This window comes from Girardinichthys multiradiatus, chromosome 6, assembly GCF_021462225.1.
Source record: "Girardinichthys multiradiatus isolate DD_20200921_A chromosome 6, DD_fGirMul_XY1, whole genome shotgun sequence".
Lineage (NCBI taxonomy): Eukaryota > Metazoa > Chordata > Actinopteri > Cyprinodontiformes > Goodeidae > Girardinichthys > Girardinichthys multiradiatus.
In genome coordinates, this window is record NC_061799.1 from 39,556,266 (window position 1) to 39,578,238 (window position 21,973).

The 21,973-nt window shown below is 39.7% G+C and overlaps 1 protein-coding gene across 4 annotated transcripts in view; it reads left to right on the forward strand.

Annotated features, from left to right (window-relative positions):
• LOC124869479 (contactin-associated protein-like 4) overlaps positions 1-21,973 on the forward strand; it is a 255,881-nt gene that overhangs the window by 200,405 nt on the left and 33,503 nt on the right. For all 4 annotated transcript variants that reach the window (XM_047367336.1, XM_047367335.1, XM_047367337.1 and 1 more), the window contains 2 exons: positions 8-178; positions 8,763-8,981. In XM_047367336.1, coding sequence (XP_047223292.1) covers positions 8-178; positions 8,763-8,981 — 390 coding nt within the window. The remainder of the gene's footprint in view (positions 1-7; positions 179-8,762; positions 8,982-21,973) is intronic.

Below are 21,973 nucleotides of genomic sequence, written 5' to 3' on the forward strand. Positions count from 1 at the left end.
TTCACAGGGAACTTCTGGAACGCAGCGTTTTTTGACCAGGAGACGTCATACCTCCACTTCCCCACCTTTCAAGGAGAGCTGAGCGCAGACGTCTCCTTCTTTTTTAAGACCACTGCTTCCTTCGGGGTGTTCCTGGAAAACCTGGGCATCAAAGACTTCATCCGAATCGAACTGAGCTGTAAGTGCAGTGGGAGCTGGAGGGTGGGGATTTGATGCGGATTAGGAGGATGTGTCAGTGAAACCTGGAAGCCTAATCTGCCCACACCCAGAAAATACAGTCTCAGTCTGGTTGAAAAAATCCTGAAGGGGGGAAATGGTGTGTTTTTCATGTGAAACTCCCAGACCCACATCCTTATGTGAGCTCTTAAAAAGTGATTTTAATCTGAATAATATGTACTACTGGCCCTAGGCTCTATATGCTCGATTTTATATTGAGTTTGACTAAATAAAACCCATCCGATCAAATCCATCTGGTTGCCTTCTGTAGATCCTAGCTGGATCTCCATTAGAGGATGAATACATTTCTTTCAAATGGGCCACACATTCGGGACCCATATGGGTTTGTCAACCTGGTAAGAAATGAGTAGGCCTATGTTGTGGGCCCAAAGTGTTACACATTGATTGGTGTATCTCCTTTAATTTGGCAAAACAGGTGGGGTCCAACGGGCTAAAGCATTTGTGGGAAAACAAAAGCGAAATCATTTCATGTTTATTTGGTGCCTCATAAGGGATATGTTTGGGTAATGCAGATGTCGCTATAACCTGGGCTCCAAATAGGCTATTTATACCCTTTCTTTGAAACCCACAGTGGTTGACTAAATGGGACCCACTAGGGTCAAATCATCTGGTTCCTATGTTGGAAACCAAAGCCCAAACCCTTTTTATTATGTTTCGTTGGGCCCCACACAGTATATGTTTGAGTTATCTAGACAAAGACTCATATACAGCTTTTTGTATGGGACCCACTGTAGGGGAACCCACATGAGTAAAACAGAACTGGACCCTCTATATAAGTCTTAGCTTGGCCTCTAACATAGAATTTTTTTCAAAATGGAAAACAGGAAAACACATCTATGACCCATATGTGTCTGGTAATTTGATTAGAATTTTTACATTTCATTGAGGCTTATTGGGTGGGTCCAAAGTACCACACAGCTGGATAATTAGTCTACATGCTTTAAACTGGTAAAACAGATGGCTCCCACATGGCCGAACCCTTTGGGTCACATGTTAAAAGGGACTAAACTTGGCTTTTTCTATGAGGTCCAGCTGGGCAGGCGAACAGATACAGACTACAAGTACTGAGCCAACTTGTTGAATGACAAAGGAAGACTCCTCTGTTTATGGTTAGAGCAGCATTAGTTACTGCAGTTAGTATTATTCTGATAATATGTTTTCAATAAATCATTTTTGAATGGCACTGAGCAACAAATTTTCCTAAGCCAACAGGAGCTGGTTCTTTATTTTGTTTGGCATCAGTTACCGTATGGTCTCTTTCTAGACATGAATACAAATGTTAAAAGTTGATCAACTGTTGTTTTATTGCAAGCTAAATGCACAAATCATTAATAGCATTGTTATGTACCCCTATTACCCACTATTTCTAGCTTGGCTGAACAACTGCATTGCACAGAATGGGCTTTTCCACAAAAGTGTTCCCTTTGCTTAACTAGGGCTGGTTCTGGAGCCAGTCCTTAACTACTGGATTTCTGCAAAAGAACTTTGCTTTTGAACAACGTGAGCAAAGTTAGGTGATTAATAACCATCTCATCCAGTTAGTAGTTCATCCTCCCATTTTTCTGTTTTTATAAAACTTCATTCCAGTTTTAAACATGATGCTTACAACGTTTTGTTTGGCTGTTGTTCCCCATGAGCCCACCTCTAGCTCCTGGTGACACTGGTTCTTTCCTCTGGCCCAACAGCAAACTGGTACTAGGTTAGTTAACAGTTTTTGGAGCCAGTTTACTGCAGTGGAGAGACAAAGAAGCGGTGCTAACTAAGTACTAACATCATTTTTGCTATGAATCAGAAAAAGGCGGACCCAAGATTCAGCCAGACACAGTACTGAAAGTTTAAAAGGTTTATTCAGCCACAGGAAAAGGTCACACAGGTAACACTCCTCACAGCTTCCAGGAATCACTGAGGCAGAAAGAGGAATTAGTGACTTGTAGTCTCTCCAGATTTTGCAGGGATCAGAAAAGTCACTAACCTGCTTTTGTCTTGAGTGGAACTTGAAACCCAGAAGGGAAACCTCAGTGGGCGGCAGGCAGAGGGCTAGGCTGGCTCAATAATCCAAGGACAGAAACAGATCGGAACAAGAGGCATCAGGCAAGGGGTAAGCAGAGGCATAAACCAGATGCAGGAAACAAGATTGACAACCAAAATCCAAATAGTCCGACAGGGAGCAGGCAGAGGAATAAATCCAAAAAGCAAGGCAAGGTCAAAAACAATGATCAGACAGGAAGGAATGCTGAATATCTACTCATACGAATGGCTTTCAAAAATCTGGCACTATTTGCTTGTCAGAGTCAGTATATATCAGGGTAGACACAGGTAGGTACTTGGCATGCCACAGATTGCACTACACTGCAGCAGCCACCAGCTGCATCTAATCTGCTGATTGCAGCCAGGGAGACAGGGTAGAGCAGACATGCCAGAATCATAACAATTTTAGCACTGGATCGGTGTGGTGGAAAAGGCTCCAGAAATATATAGTTTTTACTAAAGCCTCATAAGGGGTTATAATGTTCTGGTTTATACAATGTCTGCCAGAAGACGAAATGAACTGAAAGAAAAACAATTTCTTACCAGAATATCAGTACAGTATTTGTATTCTTGTACAAGTACAGGTAAACAAATTACATATTGTGAAAAGTTCAATATTTTTTGTCATTTCGGAAAGTAAAAGTCATATGATATATGGATTCCTTAGAAATTTTGAATATTGGAAAAAAGCAATAAGAAATGTATAGAAAGTTGAGTGGAAGGAAAAACTCTTGTAGGAAAAGATGCAACAGGGATAATTGAAACCTTGGGAACATGCAAACTCCATGCAAAATTATTTGAACCCAGGACCTTCATGCAGCAGTGCTACCGACTGCAACACAAGACAGCCCCAAAATTATCCACAATGGGGTAACATTAGAGCCATCCTGTCCGTCTTTCTTTCAAACCAGATCTATTGTTGCTTTTCTTTTGTTGCTTGAAGTGTCCTGTCTTTTTCATTTTCAACTGTTTTTGGCAGCAACTTTTGAACAGATGTATTATTTGTCCCTGCGAGGTCCCACAAGTCTGCGTATGTTTAGTAACTCTTCTACCACTCTTTACTTTAGATTCCTTCTATCTCTGTTCTGAGGTTAATCACTCAGCTACACTCTGTTAGTTTCCTGCCTGTATCTTGGTCCGTTAATCATCTTTCCTCAGGATATATTGCCCTCTGGTTCATTCATTCGTTTCTCTCACTTCATGTCTCTGTTTTTGGATCTCTGTTTCCTGCCCTCTGTTTCATGTTTTGAATTCATGGATTTTAGACCCTTTTTTTACATTTGGATCCATCCTCTGTGTTGTCTACCTGCCTGCATTTGGGTCATCCTCACAAATACTTACTGACACAGCCAACGCAGACACAGAAATCTGGGCTGCGTGTAGACGTCTCCAAAGAGCAATGGTGGACCCTAGTGGGGCGTTAGAGGTGACAAAATTGATGTCACACAGGCTTTGAGGTTGAGAGGAAGTAGAAAAGACATAAATGCACAGTATGTCTGTCTCTGCTGCTGATAAACTTGAGGAAATGAGATCTGTGGAAATGAGATCTGTTTGATAGAAAGTGACGCTGTTTTCTCTATAGAGAAAAAAACATTTTCAAACCAAACTCTTTAAAACGAGGTCTTTCATTAGTATAATCTAAACAGAAAATTAAATGTAACAAGGACAGTCTGTGTATTTGTGAAGAGATGAAAATGAAAGAGCAGAAGCAACAGTACCTCCTCATGTCACCTCGAACGCTACTTTTATTTTAGTTTCTCATGTCTGTTTTCCACTAAGACTAAATGATTATTTTCTGTCTCAACAGCCATATAAAATGGGTCACACAGCACCTTTATTTGACAGCCCTGGTGAGGATGTGCAAATTGCCTGAAACAATTAACCCTTAATTGCAAATTCCCACTCTTTCCAACCTTTAATTTGGTTACATTTATTTAATAGACAACAATCCCACATTTGCAACCTTGCTGGTAATGCTTTGTGCTTTTGGACTGAACCTCCTGACGCAGACAGAGGGGGGGATATCTTCGACCATCCTTCTTCGCACAAATCAACCAGAGTCCTGGACCGTCTTTTATGCTCTCTTTTCTTTAGCGCACCTCACATCACAGGTTTTCTACAGGATTTTTGTCTATGCATGATTTTGTGTCTGGTGAACCATTTCTATGTAGATTTGGCCATATGTTTTGGATTGTTCTGAAAGACACACTGATGATCCGTTTTCAAGTAAAATCAGCCACAGCTGTTGTCTAAATGTCTTGTTATTCCAAAGATTTCATGATGCCATGCACTCTAACAAAGTTCAGGCCCACAGCATCACATATCCTCCACCATGCATAACTTTGGGCAAGAGGTTGCTCTTTAATATATTCATACTCGGTCTGACTCCAGACGTGACAAACTGAATCTTGGTCATTGCCTATTAAAGTCTTCTTAGAGTTAGTGTGTTTACATTGTTGGAATTATGATTATTGATTGATTCATCTTTATCTATAATTATAATTAAAAATCATAATTTGACAAAATTTATTTCTTAACCAAAATCCTCATTTATGAATCGAGACCAGAGATGTCTTCTGGTGTTGTAATTGTGGCTCAATGCCTTTGATAATTACAACCGTTAAATACTCAGTAATAATTAATAACTATTACCGGAGATGTCACTGTTTAATCGACCGTTTCTGCCGAAACGTGTGGAACTTCAACCTTATCTTGACTGACGAATCACTCTTGCACAAAATAAACCCAGAAACGCCTTCTGTTACCATCTATGTGAATATTTATTAAATCACCTACTCAAACATGCAAAGTTCTACACAAAATGGGTAAAATATCTAACTAAGCAAAAATAAGGCAAAACAGGAGATCAACCAGCAGTTATGGCAAAAAATGATAATATGACAAAAGGATATGGTTGTGAGTGGAGGTGGGGCACAGCTCCACTGTAAGTCAGTTAAACTCAGTCATAAAACCTCCCCCAACTCTTGAGCAGACAAAAAGTTATAAAACTTTTGGTGGCAAACTAGCAAGCAGTAAGGTTGAAGACAAAGAAAATGGGGAATTTCACCATGAGGTTATTTTAACAGTCCAGTCTCACAGCGCACCTGCGCACAGGTGTTTGCACGGTAAAGACACACTTGTGAGACACGGCGGTCTCCAGAAGTCCCAGCGAGTTTCAAAACAATGGCATGCACATACAATTCCAAACACACATTAGACTCTTAACTGCACTAAAAATCTCCTCTACCCTGCCCAGGCTTTCTAAGGAAGAAATAAAAATAAAAGATGGGTTTTACTTGTTGGCGTCTTCCTTCGGAGCGGGGTTGCGAGCGAATGGGGGGGGGAGTTGGAAGTCACTGTGCGTCCACAGTTAACTTCAGGAAAAGCAGTCAATCTTCGTCCTCTGGCCTCCTTGGCGGAAGGGAAAATATGATCTGACCATCAAAGTTGAATAGGACAAAAACACGGTGGCAATTCGTCTCCTCGAAACTCCGTGTTTTTCAGTTACGTGTTAAACTCACGTCTTCGATCGGCAAAGTGACATTTCTGGCCTTCTTATTCCAGAAACCTCAGTTATGAATTCTTCGTTGGCCAACAAGAGAGAATAAATTAAATCCACTCGGGACTCTTCTCCAGGTGATGCTTCAGATGTTGGTGACCGTATCACGGTCTCCAGCTGAGAACGTATGTTCAAAATGGGCGCCTTCATATATAGCGTCCTGTGACATCAGACTTGGGACGCCCCGTCATATCAGTCGCAATGTCCGACGGGATATGCAGGAACGGACTGTCCTGGATACAAAATGGCCGATGCCGTTGGAAAGGCATAGTGACGTCCAACAACGTGCACATGGTCCAATATTCAGCAAACAAGTGGTCCAACAACATTTGTTATGGTAGGACACAAAAGTATTTTTTCTGTCATGATACTGAAACTACCTGATGGGATGTCAATAGCATCTTTTGGTTGTTATTGAGACATATGATGACTCTCTGTGTTGAAGTTCTCCAACTTTGATTTTTTAATTTCCTTTACCATCCTCTCCACTGTGCATGGTGGCAAGAAGAACCCAGTTCCTTGTCCAGCCTTGTTTGCCAGTTCCATGTGTTTTAAAATGTTGAACTGCTGCTGTAGTCATGTCTGTAGCTTTTTCCTCCCTTATAAAGATCAGCACATATCTGCTTTACTTAAATACCATGTTCTCCTTTCTTTCCCATTTTGAAGAGTAGCTAAGAGAAATGTCATGTTAGAAAGTCATGGGTTATTAATTAAATGTTCCAAACGTTTAATTTAATTAAAAAAAAATAATACAATTATGTATTTACATTAATATAATATGGATTGTCAGGGGTTGCCAATAATTATGCCTGCAGTAATTTTCTAAAACAAATGTTTTTTAACATGGGAATCTTTTTATTACTGAATACATGTACTAAAATTAAAGGTTGGATGTTTCTAAATTGAAGTGTAAGATTATGCTAGTGTAATAAAGCCATTTAATTTTACATGTTTTCCATTTCACCTGTCCTGTTTGAAGTCAGCTGGCAGTTCTATTGTTGTGCTGCATTTTCCTTTAAAAACAAGTTTCAGATGACCCAATCAGAACCTAATACAGGAACAGAGATGCACCAACAGTCTCTCTCCTCTGGGAAATCTCAGTCAGTGTGGTTGTTCTTGCTGCTGCTGCTGCTCCACGATGTCCCCTTCAGATTGCTCTGAGAACAATTGTTAAAAAATGAAGTTACTCCAGGATGCTGGGATGGTGTTTCATCTTCTCCGGGGTATACATCTTTTGCCTCTAAAACAAGAAGGATGGCTGTTTATTTGGGAAAAATACTGTCTTATTTTATTTTTCCTTGGAGTTTTGTGAAGCAGTTGTTACTCAGATGTGTTGGACTGTTGTCCTCCCCCCCAGGTTTTATAGAGAAATGTTTTACTCAATACTGTCAGAACTGGCTGATATGACTATCTGTTCTCTGTGATTATATAATTCTCAGCCAGCTGGGATTTGCACCATTCATCATATATAGTTGCCTAATGGCAAAGTTGAATCTACCAGATATGTGGGGGAGATATTTCCAGCCTAGTAGTTTGATCCAGTTAAAAAGCTTTTTTTCCAGTGTTTTTCCAAATAAATAAATCAGTCTGACAGTGTGAAGTCTTGTGTTTAGTACTTGCCACCTCAAACTGTCCAGCGGTCTTCACCCAAAGGTAAATGCTGCTGAATAGATGTTGGCAAATAGAGACAGAGTGTTTCTTTCCAGACGCAGCTGGACTGGTCAATGCATCTGACCCCCCCTTCCCATCCCTGATAAAGAACACAGCCACTGGTCACCACTGTATTTGAGGCTTTGAACCCTGTTTTTTAACATTATTCTTTAAAATCCTGTACATAACATACAGTCCTTTACTAAAAGCATTCATACCCGATTCATCTTTTCACGTTTTCACATTTTACAGCCACAAGCTACAATGTGTTTTATAGAGATTTTGTAAAGTGGAAGGAAAATTATACATTGTTTTGAAAAAGATTCATTATAAAATCTGAAAAATGTGGCATGCATTTGCATTCAAACCGCAAATTCATATCTGGCCATCATTTTCTGACCTTAAGCCTAAGCATAGTTGGGTAATGCAACAGGACAGTGATCTGAAGCTCCCCAGCAAGTCCACCTCTGAATGGCTCAGATAAACAAAGTGATGGTTTTGGGGTGGCCTAGACAAAATTTCAGCTTAAATTTGGTTGCTTTGTTGTGGCATGACCTTAAACAGTCCATTCATGCTTGAAAACCCTCAAATGTTTCTACACATGCTTAATGGCAGTTGGTGCTGCCCAGCGTGGCACAACCAGTTATTAGGTTTAGAGGGCTATTACTATTTCACACAGGGATGAGGTGGTTTGGATAGCTTTTTGTTCACACTAGTAAATAAAATTGCATTTTTTTGTCCTTAGGTTATCTTTGGCTGACATAAAGGTTTGTTCAAGGGTGACACCAGTTTTCCAGAGCTGCATATTTTGAGCAAGAAGTGTGGATAATTACCAAATGTCATGGTTTTAGGTTTGTGTTGGCTCATTGGTGTTGGTCATTATGACACATCTGTGTTGAACACTGTTTTATTGCAATAGTTTAGACCTGCAAGAATGAGGTAAACAGTGAGGTTTTTAAAAGGTAGTTGAACAAAATTCAAAGAAAAATCATTTAAGTTTAACTGAACTAATATCTTGTCAAACGTTTTAATATGGACCGTATCAGAGAGGAGGAAAGTTGAGAAATTAATGTACTCGTCGAACTCGTCGTCTTCCGCTTGATCCGGGACTGGGCCGCGGGGGCCGCAGACCCAGACGTCCCTCTCCCCAGACACCTCGTCCAGCTCCTCCTGGTAGAGCCCAAGGCATTCCCAGGCCAGCCGAGAGACATAGTCCCTCCAGCGTGTCATATAAATTAATGTAAATACATAAAATTTGCCTTGATGTGTCTTTTTTTTTTTATTTCAGCTGCCACTCAGGTTGTTTTTTCTTTCGATGTTGGAAACGGCCCGCTGGAGGTTCGCGTTGAATCGAGCTACCCGCTAAACGACGACCGGTGGCATCGAGTCCGTGCCGAGCGGAACGTGAAAGAGGCGTCCCTCCGTCTGGATGACCTTCCAGTCGCCATCCAGGATGCTCCTGCTGATGGACACATCCACCTGCAGCTCAACAGCCAGCTGTTCATAGGTGAGGACGGCTTTTTCTGTCCTCATTTCTCTTCCTCAGCCGCAGTGTTAGTGGCTTTTTTTTCTTTATCCTTTAATTCTCTCGAGCTTTTCACCATCTCATATCTCTGCACCAAACACTTCCTGGATATAAATCTAATCTACAGTTTATTTTCTCAGACAATATCTTCTTTGCTCTCCAGGGAATCAGTTGTTCACCACAGCGTTTCTGAAGTCTGTTTTTCTGCTCTGTCCCTATAGTAAACCTCCCGGTTTCACACACGTTAACAGCAGAAGTCACTTTATGAGAAAACACATTGTGTCATTAGAAGGGTCTCATGTAACAAATCACCTTCATGGTAGTTCTGCCAAAGGGGAACTCCCCGCAGAGACTAGCATCTCTGCATTCAGATGTCAGATGAGTAAAACATTTTTTTATTTTATTATAGATCTCACAAAGTGGCAGAAAGCAAAATAGCCATGAAATTTGAAAAACAACAACCTCTCAGGCAGGGAATCCATCCGCCACTGTAGTGAATCGGTTAATTAATGTGTTTGAGAACAGACAATAAGTCAGTGTTCGTAATATCATGATTTATAGGTTGGAAAGGTTGATGGGATTGTTTGGTGTTGTGCTAACCTGGTGCAGATTGTATTTGGCAGACCGGGATTACATTCTGTCATTTGGGAATTATAAATCAAAACAAATAAAATCACCAATGGGGTTCCTCAAGGGTCCATTCTCAGCCCGCTTTCTTTTAATGTCTATATGATCCTCGCCCAGATTGTGGAATGCTAAAACATCTCTCACACAATCTAAGCTGATGACAAACAGCTTTATATTTCTGTTTCATTGCATGACAATAGTCCATTACAGTCACTAAATTGGTGTGTCCACAATATTCATGAGTGGTTGGGTCATGATTTCCCCCAGCTGTATTGAGAAAAGACAGTTGTCATTGTTTTAGGCTGCAGAAATGTTCAATTAGAAATCAGAACTAGGGTGCAGCACCAGGAACAGAACTAAACAAGAGGAGGCAGCATTTAGTTTCTAGTTCCTCAGCTCTGATACAAACTACCTGAAAACCTCAGATATGAAGAAGCCGTTGGTTCCTTTAAATGAGGACTGAAAACATTACTGCTTGCTGCAGCTTTTCTATAAAGGTCAAAGCTGACTTTATCAGGTCATATTTATCATGTCTTTTATTTTCTTCATTTTCCTAAGTAATTTTGCAATTACCAATGAATGGCACTATGCAAATAAACGTTGCCTTTGTAATCAGTAAAATTATTTATTTCAACAATCTTTACCTTTGAAACACAATAAAACCACTTCAAAACCTGTAAGATTCTATTTTTCATCAGGAGAACAATAGAGCGTCCATGGCCGCCTTATCAAAAGTCATACTAAGAGATCAAAGACTGTCCAACAACCTTTAAGAAAACAATATAAGGATGAAAATTCTTTACATTTTATTTATAAAACACTTTAAAACAACCACAGCTGAAACAAGGTGCTGCAAAGAACTGCATTCTAAAAACATTAATTAAGACAAAGACATAAAAATATGACATGAGGCAGAAACCAATTAAAACAAATAAATTAAAGTTTTTATTTGTCAAGTTTTAAAAGCAGTGAAGGAGCCTCTCTAATGTGCAGAGGTAGGTTATTCCACAGTTGAGGAGCAGCGATAGAGAAGGTCCTGCCCAGTCTGAGCTTCTAGGCCGGTACCTGCAGGAGCTGCTGTTCGCGCGACCCAGGGGCCGAGAAGGTAAGTAGAGATGAAGACGCTTAGCAGGGGGAGATCATTCATTTAAAAACATAGTAAGAATTTTAAAACTCTAAACTGTAAAATATCTGTTATAATATGACAGTGCAGATAAGTGGTTGAGAAAATGCCTTGTCTACAGAAACTGATTAATTTCTGTTTCATGCTTCAATTGAGCCATGGAGAGATTTTGCTGGGCATTTTGCTTGGGCAGTGTTGTCATAATTATGCAAACACTTAGAAGAACTTAAAACACATGGTTCTGTACAGGATGAGGAATGAGTCTGATCCGATTGAGGTGGCAGCATTTCTCACTGAGGAACTGGAGGGCTCAGTTGGCTCCATGGATACAAACTAGACCACCTGAACAGCATTCAGACGGGTCATGTTGTTGCACTGAGTACCAGAAGACATTTACAGATATATCTGGACCCATTTAGGGTTGAGCAACGACAAAACTGGCCCAAATTAATGTGGCATGTTGACTGCTATGACAAACGGACGTTTGGAATATGTATAAATGCAGCTATCGATGACATTTCTGAACATTAAATGTTTTATGTTCTAACAATAAATCCTATTATTCTAACAATAACTTTTGGACCTTTTTTTTTTTTTACGTTTTTTTTTTATATCTGCTGCACTAGTTGCCTTTATTTTTGTTATTTTTCCAAAGTGGGCAGACAGGAGGTGGGATGGTCTCCAGGGTTAGGACCTGAACCTGGGACCTCTGCGTCAGAAGTATTTTTTAGCTTCATTGTTATTGTCAGTCCTACGTTTTCAGGATAGAAGTGATACAGATCTATATGGAAGCTCTGCGCGTCCGCAGATCTGAACATCCTTGAACACATTTACGAACAGATGGAGCCCAGAAATTGTACTAAAAGAAGAACACATCAGTGTCAGTGTTGTAAACAAGCAGACTCTTCACTAAATTATTAACTCATTTAAATGCTCAGGGCTACAAACTGAAGGTAACCCTAATCACCCCTCCTTATGTTGTTCTAAGTACTTTAGCTAGGCTGTTTGGTGCAGAGGGATTTGTTTGGACTTCATTTTATTTTATTCCTACTTTTCCAAAGGTTTTTCAATCCTCAGCCTAATAGCATTACAGTTAATAGTTTAATTTCACATTTCAGCACCACATTCTCACCCAATCACCCAAGGATGATTTTAAATGATAAATGACTAATATTAAAGTTTAGTAAAATGTTTTGAACATATCTAGTAGCTATAGCCTTAAAGGCAAATTCTGTGAATATGAATATGCTTTGATCCAAGCCAGTGGCCCTCAATAGGCGTCATATTTGTGGCCCCCAAGCTGTGATGCTTTCATGATATCTATGTTTCCACTCTGGGGCGATGTGGTGCTGCATGTGCTGTGTTTCCATGATAGCGAGACGGCCAACTGATGCCAGTAAGTCAGCTATGTTATAGAGCAACGTGGACCGTCATCTCCATGGCAACCACTCGCTGACAGCCTGTCATGGTGTCACTCGGACATTACTGCTGCAGTGCTAGCGGCTCGGACCGGTTCACTGATTGATACTTGGAGCCTTGATTGGAAGAAAATGATGTGTTCGCTGCAAAAGGAAAAAGTGGACAGTGAAAATCGACGATTCAAAGACGAATGGACAGAACAATTTGCTTTCATTCTCTTACCGGCCAACAGAAGACCGATGTGCCTGATCTGCCAGGAGACAATAGCTATGATAAACTTTCCATTTTAAAACATCGTTATGAGAGCAAACATGAGAGATTTTAAAGAGACATTTCCTCAAAATTCAGAGTTAAGAACAACAAAAATAAATGCACCAAAGTGTCCTCATCAAGCTGCAAGCAGGATTCTCATTGCATCTCCAAGACAACAACAAAAAGCAATAAAGCAGTGTTTGACAGAATGTAAAATAGATTTTCATGGCACTTTGATCCCTGAGATCTTGATATCTTTGTTTACCAGAGGACCTGTGTGCATTTTGTTAAACTGAAAGGGACATTTTATTTTATTTTAGCACATTGTGTTTTCAATTCCTGAGATGCTTGATTTACCTCATTAAAACAGCAGTAGGTTCCTGTTATCTATTACTATAACTCCCCCCCATACCCCAAAAAACCTTTTTTGCTTGAGATTCATTGCGGGGGTCTTGTTTGAGTGAAAAGGAACGTTTTTTGAATGTGACTTTATTATGGAGTGTGACTTGAGGCACTATAATAAATGGAGTACCCCTGATCTAAACCCTTGTAGCTCTGGCTGTACGTTCAGGGTTGTTGTCCTGCTGGAACATGAACCTCCTGCCCAGCCTCAGGTCTTTTTCAGCCTGTTCTTCTAGAATTGCCCTGTGTTTAGCTCCATCCATCTTCCCATCAACTCTGACCAGCTTTCCTCTCTCTGCTCAAGTAAAGCATTCCCGCAGCATGATGCCGCCACCCCCATGATTCACTGTGGGGATTGTGTGTGCTCAGTGATCTGCAGTATTGTTTTTCATCACACAAACCATTTTACACATAGAGCAGAAAGTTCAGGTTTAGTCCCATCTGACCTGAGCTCCTTTTTCCTCATGTTTGCTGTGTCCCTGAAGGGGACACAGGCCTATTGGCTGCTTCACTGAACTATGCTGTTCTTGCCTAGCTTGTCAATATAGGTTTACAGTTATAGTTCTTTCCATTTTTAGATGATGAATTGAACTGAGTTGAGATGTTCAAAACATGCTCTAAACGTCCCCTCAACTTCCCCCCTGACCTGTCTGCTGTGTTCCTTGGTCTTCTCGATGCTGTTTGTCCTCTTACAAACCTCTAAGGCAGGGGACTCCAGACCTCCAGAGCTACCATCCTGCAACTTTTAGATGCATCCCTGCTTCAACACAGCTGAATCAAATGAATTGGCCTGGTAACGAGCCATTCATTAGATTTAGGTGTGTTGGAGCAGGGATGCATCTTAAAGCTGCTGGGTGGTAGCTCTGGAGGTCTGGAGTCGGAGAGCCCTGCTCCAAGGCCTTCATAGATGATTTGAATTTATTGGAGATTAAACTACATACAGATGGACTAGTTACTTTACCTCTGAAGGCAATTTGTTTAGGGGTGTCATAGTAAATGGGTCTACATATGCCTGCTACACAATTCAGATTATTATTTAAAAATGTTGTAAAACTAGCTAACTTTAAAAATATGCTCTTTTCTGTGTTGGTCTTTCACCTAAAAAACTGAAGGAAAAGGTTTGAAAGGTGTGAATACTGTAAGAAAGCTCTGAGACAATAGTTTCTGACCATGACAGTAATATCACCACTGCAGTGTTGTCAGTTTTATTATTCTGTTAAATCTCAGTATAGTGATGCTAAAGCCAATCTATGGTATCAATGTTTTGTCATTTAGGTCAGAAAACAGGTAGATAAAAAAAACCAAGAAAACCTGAAGAATGTAAACAACAAACAACCCTGGCTGACCACCTTGTAATTTAGCTACAGTTAAGTATTGGTGAGACTGCCAGCAGGTCTGTAGACGTATGCTTTCAGTGAATGTTTCCAAACATACAGACATCTTCTTAGGTCCCACAGTTTGAACAAAACTCTGCTAAACCTGCTATGGTGAAACGTAACCAAGCAACATAGTTTCTGACTTCCTGAGAAGTGATACATGTAAACTGTTTTGAGACGTTTGAATGAACTTTCCTGCTTAAAAAGCCACTCCAGGGAGACCAGACATTTCTTTCTGTGCAGCTTATTAAGCTGCAGGCTGTTCCTCCCCACAGACATGAATTATGCAAAGCTAAACACGGGGTATTTAGGTTCTGCCTCTTTAATGCTGTTATTCAAATATATTTAAGCATTTCAGTACATGAGTTGTATTTACAAGCCTGCAAACTGTTCCATTGTTTGAGTTAGAAGATGCTGTGCTGGCTTGTGTAAATTAATCAGCTGAATTTATAGGCCATAATCCTGCCCTGATTTGCATGTCTGTGAAGTCTATTGTTTTGATTAATAAGCCGTGTTATTGCCTTGCATGGATTTATAATCAACATTGTGCCATTTCTTCTGTTGGTGCTAAATCTCGTCCATCACAGTTGGGTGTGAGCTCAGCGCTGTTTCCAGTCTGTGTAAACAATCCTTTAGCCTTGTTTTGATCTTTGCTGTTTTTGGGGCATACATTTCTGAAAGGTTTTTATAGAGTTTATATTCTTTAAATAAAAGGAACCAGCATCTTATTCTATGAAGCTTAAGCTTTAAATGCTGAAACACAGCAGCTTCACCCCTTTCTAACCCTCCTCCAAGCATAGAGACAGGAGAGTCTTTGATTATTCCTTTCTGCACCATCTCTGTAGAGATTTTTCAATCATGCAGCGACCTGATTCCTCCTGAAGTCTTCTCTTCAACTCACCCGCAGGTTTTTTGATCTGGGCTAAGCAGTAATAGAACCATTTCTGTGTCATTTATGTTTTAGAACATTGTCCTGCTGAAAGGCTCAATGATGACCCAGTTTCTGTTTTCTGGCAGAGGCCAGCATGTTTCTATTTAAAATGTCTTGGCATTTCAAAGTGTTCAGGATGTCATTCACTCTAAGAAGGTTCTGTGGACTGTTGGAGTTGAGACTGGGTCTTGGCATTACAAATCCTCCACCATACTTCTCCACTTGTTCGTCCGTGGTTAGTCTCATTTGAGACAGTTCCAGTTAAAGATTCAGTAACAGTTAATAAACTCCACATTTGCATTTGTGATGGTAGGACAGTAAAAGGCTTATTCTGGGCATTAACCTACTGTTTTGCAGTGTCTTTGACAGAGTTTCATGAAACAAATGTGCATGTACCAAAACACAGGGCTAACCAGCTAGTTTTATTTGTGACACATGGTGTATTTTGGGCTGCATAATGAAGCGGTTGGGGTAGCACTGTTCGCCTTGCAGCCAGAAGGTCCTGGGTCCTGGGAATCCTGGCCTGGGGTCTTTCTGCATGGAGTTTGCATGTTTTCCCTGTGCATGTGTGGGTTGTCTCTAGGTAGTCTAAAACCATGACTGTTAGGTTAGTTGGTGTCTACATTTTGCACTTAGGCAGAGTGCGTGCATGGTTGTTTTACCTGTGTGTCTCTGTGTTGTCCTGTGATGGACTGATGACCTGTCCAGGATGGACCTCGCCTCTCGTCCAATGATCGCTAGAGATAGGCACCAGCCGCCCTTCGACCCTTCAAAGACAAGCGGGTATAGACAGTGGATGGACATTTTAAACTTAGACTATTACTGCAAATCTGGTTTCCTTGAATTTTCATGGCCTCTCTCTTGAATAGCGAGTACTGGTAACTTAAAATTTAAATCACCCAAAAGACTTTCTAAAGCAACTTGGCAAGGGTCGACCACCAAGAGACGAAACTAAATATATGTCCTTATTCTTGTTCTTATTCTTTGACGGATTGCAAAACCGACCAATGTCATGTGGAAAGTAAGAGGTGGGAAAAACAAGTAAAAGAAGAGTTAAGTCAAAATAAAATTACTCAAATAAAAGTAAAATGTACAGTGAAGTAAAACTAGAAGCACTTTTTTTAGTAAATGTAGCTCAGTAAATTGAAGTAGTTAGTACTCACCCCTGGGCAGTAATCACTCTGGGAACATCTGTGTTAGTCAACAAATTGCTGGAGAGAAAACTGTTTCCAGCGTAGTAGAGAAAGATAAGCAGCTGTAATCTCTGTAGTTATGAAGGCATTGGGTGGCATCACATAGCATTCTAGCTGTACGTAGACAACACCTTGCAAATGTATTCATGCCCTTTTAACTTGCTAACAGTTTGTCACAAAACAACCACATACATCAATGTACTGATAGAGATTGTATATGATAGACCAACATAAAAGAGACATACCCTAAAAAGAGACAGAGCCAAAGTTGGTTCTTCTATCGATTGGGGGGGGGCACCCCAACGCCGCCACACTTATTGATTTTTTTATTGTAACCATAAATTGTTTTCCCTCCGCTTCAAAATAACTCTGCTTTGTGTTGGCCTATCATAGAAAATCCAAAAATACATTGTACTTTGATGTTTTCACATGACAAAAGGCACTGTGGACAAAACACCCGAGATAACAGTGAGGTTCTCTGAATGCAGAGAAGCTCCTTCACTGCAGTAGGTCCACGATTACATCATCTGTTGTTAACAGGAGCTGAAATTCCTGCTGTCTGCTTGCAGACTCTGAAGGTGAGAACGCTATAGAATAAACTTGTCAAATTATAACGTATTCAGTTAAAACCAGCTGGCTACATTCCTCTCTGGATATCCATCAACGGTAATTTCATCCTTCATGGTAACAAATACGTTCTCACTGCAGACACAGTTGTCTCTGTCTGTCAAGCCTTGCAGCTTTGATCAATCAGGGCCGCTTTATCTGTATTTTCTTCCCTCTGAGTGGAGACTGTACAGTGAGCCTTGCTTTATTCTCACAACGCCTCTTAGCTTTGAATTCCTTCTATTTAGCACCAGTTTCACTATGGTTACTGTCATTTTAATTTTGCTAACAGATAGTCGGTTTGACTGTCCACTAACGTGCGCAAACTGACTGAGATAGTGGGAGCTACTCAGTAATAACACCGTCTCTGGTGCTGCTAAACGGCCTCCTTTACTGAGATGAATTATTTCAGACATTTATGGTTCTTGAACAACATTAACAAGGTCAAGTGAAGCTTCTGAGGCTTCAAAGGCCTGGAGTTTCCTCGAATGCATAGTATGAAAAGTGAGCAGCTGTGTTTAAAGGGGTTATTGATAAAATTGTGCTTTTTCAACAAAAACACTTCCAAATTATGATGCAGCTGCGATCTGATGCTAACTACAGTCATTTGTAAACATCCGATGTGTTCACTCTCAGCCTCAGAGCTGTTTTTCAATGAATTTTCAACTCAGACTTCAATTTGTTTCCTGATAAAAACTAAAATGAAGTATTTAAATGTAAAAACCACTCTGAGGCATTTAGTCACACATGTGCTACCCTTTAATTTTCAAAGGAAAAATCTAAAATAGCGCATTGTTCTCATTCCCTCACCATTCCCTCTGCTCCACGTTTGTTCTGATTTGCATCTATGCCAATAAATGAGCCTCATGTTGATGTTTTCTGGTCCTAAATGGTGATACGGTCATATAATTATGTAAATGTATATCAGAGGACTCATTTATTGTATTTTTCTTTTGAATTTCTACATTGGATAAAACATCTTTTAAGCATTTTCATTTTAAAAATCCAGAAGTTGGTTCATTTGCAGGCATTCAAACCACTAATGTATAATCTAAATGTGTGTTGCCTTCCTTTAGCAAGACCATTATGTCAGATTCAGTCTAATATTGAAGTTAATCAACTTAAACTTCATCATTTATAAGCATCTAAATGGATTTTTTTAAACTGGTCACAATATATAAGGTTTCCACTATACCGGGTTTGTTAATCACTTAAATCTTTTCTCTGTCCATAAAAACACGTCACATTACATTCATTTTGATCATTTATTAAATCGACAGAAAGTGTTTTAAATGGAAAATAAGAGTGTGCAAAGTAAGTGCACCCTTGATGCTACAATAGTGTTAAAGAGGGAAAAAGACATCCAGTTGCTGCTAATTAAATGCACCAGGTGTGACCACCTCTTGGAGCGTATAGATGCCAAGGTGGGAAGAGATCAGCAATTGCCCTAGAGAAGTAATTGATATTGCCAGTCAATCTGTGAAGGGATTTTGAGGCCAATTCCAAACAATTTGAAGTCCATACTTTTACAGATAGTAAGATTATTCACAGGTGTAAAACATTGAGGAGCAAATTCACTCCAAGGTCAGAACGTTTGATGTGCAGAGAAATTAGACAGAGGTGTGTGGTGTGACCCTATTTTGCTCCTGCCTAGGGATAGGGAGTGGGGGGCTTGGAGTGCTGTCGGTGCCCTACGTCTCACCTGTTGCCTGTTTGGACTGGATGCTGTTGCTTGCTTCCAGAGCCGGGTCAACCTGTCTTTTGCTGCTGTTGGGTGCTGAGCATTGCAGGCTTCTTGCCACTCTGTGCACCTCCAAACTCACTTGCATACACTGACTCAACACAAACACACACACTGATAATTCAAATGGTTGAAGGTCATACAAACACAGGTCACTATTGCTTCACTGTGGCTTGTCTACTTTGACGCAGGATCCAGCTTTAAATAAGGTCAATCACACAATTAGGATTCCGTCTTGAGATATCCTTTTTGTAGAGCAAGTCTGTCCTGGCACATGTAGGCAACCATCAGCTGAAGCTTAGCCCAAACTGGATCAAGCAAGCAAATGAAGCAGTGTTTTATAAAGGAAGCAACATTTCTCAATAACAGTTTGAGACTGAAGTAATAATTACTTTAAGGTATTGCAGCTCATGGTGGATCTGCATGCTGTCAAATTATAGGGTTCCCTTAGTTTTTCACTCACCTTCTCCAGTTTGGATTCGTTTTGCTTAATAAGTGACTGTGAAATCTGCTTTGTGTAGTTTTTCCATTTGAGATTAGATTTGATTACATGTAAAACTGTTATGATTTGGGGTGGTTTGGTTTCTGGTTTTTCTTATTTGTTTCTCACAGTTTTTGAATCATGCTTCTGTTTATTATTTTCCTGGTCATGCTTTAGTTTTTGTCTTCTTGTTCATGTTTTTTCAAGTTTGGTTTTTGGATTTGGTTACGCTTTAGTTTCATGTTTTTCTAGTTTGTCTTAGTTTGTACTCAGGAGTCTCTTTATTCGGTTCACCTGCACCTAGTTAATCTGTCGTCTTGTTTCACCTGGACACACTCCATATATACACACCTGTCCTGTTTATTCCTCACGGAAACATTTTTCTAATCATGCTCAAGTCTGGTTTACTGGATCATGCTCATGTCTAGATTTTTTTGTATCATGGCAAGCCTGTCTTGCCGGCTTGTTTATTGTTTTGTTCCTGCCTCTTCTATGAGTGAGTTTTTTGTTAATTAAATCCTTTTGCACTTACCGTCATGCTGCCTGCTAGTCTGCATTCTGGGTTCCTCCGTTGCTCAAAGCTTAACAAAAACCCCGTAAAGCCAGATTATTTTTCCTTATGTCGTGATATGTTAAACCCTAGAACTCAAAGAAGTTTCTGATTCAATCAATAAATATTAATTTTCCTGGAAAAAATTATTCCTTGCAGGTGTTTGGAGCTGTACTAGGTGGTCTTCTGGGAACAGCTGAAGTAAAAAGGTGAATCTGCAGCTTAATTATCTGAATCATTCTGCAGAACGCTGGATAACAGTAGCTGTGTTTCTGACACTGATTAAACTGTAGGGATATTTGCATAAAAGGGCTGATTGGTGCATGTTAAGTGGATCAGCATTAGCGTGTGTGTGATCATTAACAATTTATCTTTCCATGCAGTAATGTTGGTCATTTATTAATGAAAGACTGCTCCTCATTGTGTTTTCTCAGAAGACATGTTGAAGGAGGTTTCATGTTGTCTGTAGCTCTACTGCAGTAATTTATGACTTGTATCAGAGCGCAGACTGGAGGCCTACAGAGGAGAGTCTCACAGTGATTTATTGGTGTGAAAAGCTGCTGCTGAAGAATAGGAAGCTATCATCTTGAGCCTCAGAAAGCAAACAGCTGCTTCATGAGTTTGCGCTTCGAGTACATTAAGAGCTTTGGCTCATGATCTTTGCTTTGGAAGGTTGTCATGTTTGAACTATGAGAATAACAGAATCCCATCTAAATGAGTAGATAAAATCTTCTGGTTATATAATTCCTCCCCACTGATTTCTACATTTTCAGCTGCAAAAGTTTTTTTCTCTGAACATCATGAAACTTTTGGAGTCAGTTTGGTTGTTTCACTGCAGCGACAACTTCTGGAAACCAAACACAACATCTGCTCCTTTTTGCATTTATAGGCAAACCTCTTCAAGTTCACTGCTGCTTTGAACACTCTCAAACAAAAGCAAAGACACATTTTTATATGGATGTAATTTTGAAAAAGCTTGCAAAACATACAGCATTGTGAAAAACTAGTCATCCCTCGTGTCTTCATATTTTGCTTCCAAGACTTTCTTTTATTAATAGGGTTTTAAATCAGTTGTTGTTCTTGCGTTTCTAAAGTGTTTTATTGTTTTGATGTTTTCTTAAATAAAATATATTCTCCAACAAATATCGGCTCAATCATAGGACTTTCTCCCAGAATGAAGCAAGTTTTGTTGTTTTACTTTAACACAAATCACTTGGATGAACATATTAGGATTAAATCAACTTATTCCATAAATAACCAAAGATAAATAGATGCTTCCCATCTATTGTTGAGGAGGGTCTGAAGTATCTTCAACATGACATTTTTTATAAATTGTAAATAAAAACTAAATATATTTTTTTTAATTAATACTCTTTTTAGATTGTTTTGTCTTTTGAGATTCTTCATTTCCTATCAGAAACAAACATCTAGATTGAACGAAAATGATTTTTAATCTATATCTGCTCATTCAGTTGAGTCCATGGGTCAAAATCCTCAAAAGCACTCAGGGTGCTGTCTGTCACCCACACTGTTTGCCCTTTTTATAGAACCTTTGGCACTGGTGATACGGCAAGAAAAAGAAATTAAGGGAGTGGTAGTAAAGGGAGAGGAACACAAAATAGGGCTTTTTGCTGACGATGTAATAACCTTTCTTGAACAACCAAATAAATCTCTACCGGCATTGATTAATCTTCTAGAAAAGTATGAATATCTTTCGGGATATAAAATTAATGTATCCAAAACACAAATTTTAACACTCAACTATACTCCATCAAAAGAAATTCAGGAATTATTTCCCATCAAACGGAATATGAAGGAAATTAAATACCTGGGGGTTAATATCACTAAAGGGCTGTCTACACTTTACAAAGCAAATTATGATAAAATGAGCCAAGAGATACTAAAAGACAAAGACAGATGGTCTACACTACCCCCCTAGATCTTAACTCAAAAATTGAAGTTATCAAAATGAACGTGCAGCCAAGACTTCTTTATTTATTCCAATCACTACCAATTGATGTCCCCCAAACACAATTTGCGACCTGGGACAAGATAATATCAAGATTTATTTGGGGTGGCAAAAAGCCTAGAGTTAGGTATGAAACTCTCCAGTTACCGAAAGACAGAGGGGGTATGGGCCTCCCAAAACTAAAGGAGTACTTCAATGCAGCTCAGCCGAGACATGTCATATGGTGGTGTACACCAGATTACACAGCAAAATGGAAAGAACCAGTAGGGAACAACCAGTTCAGAGCATTATTAGGAAATGGGGA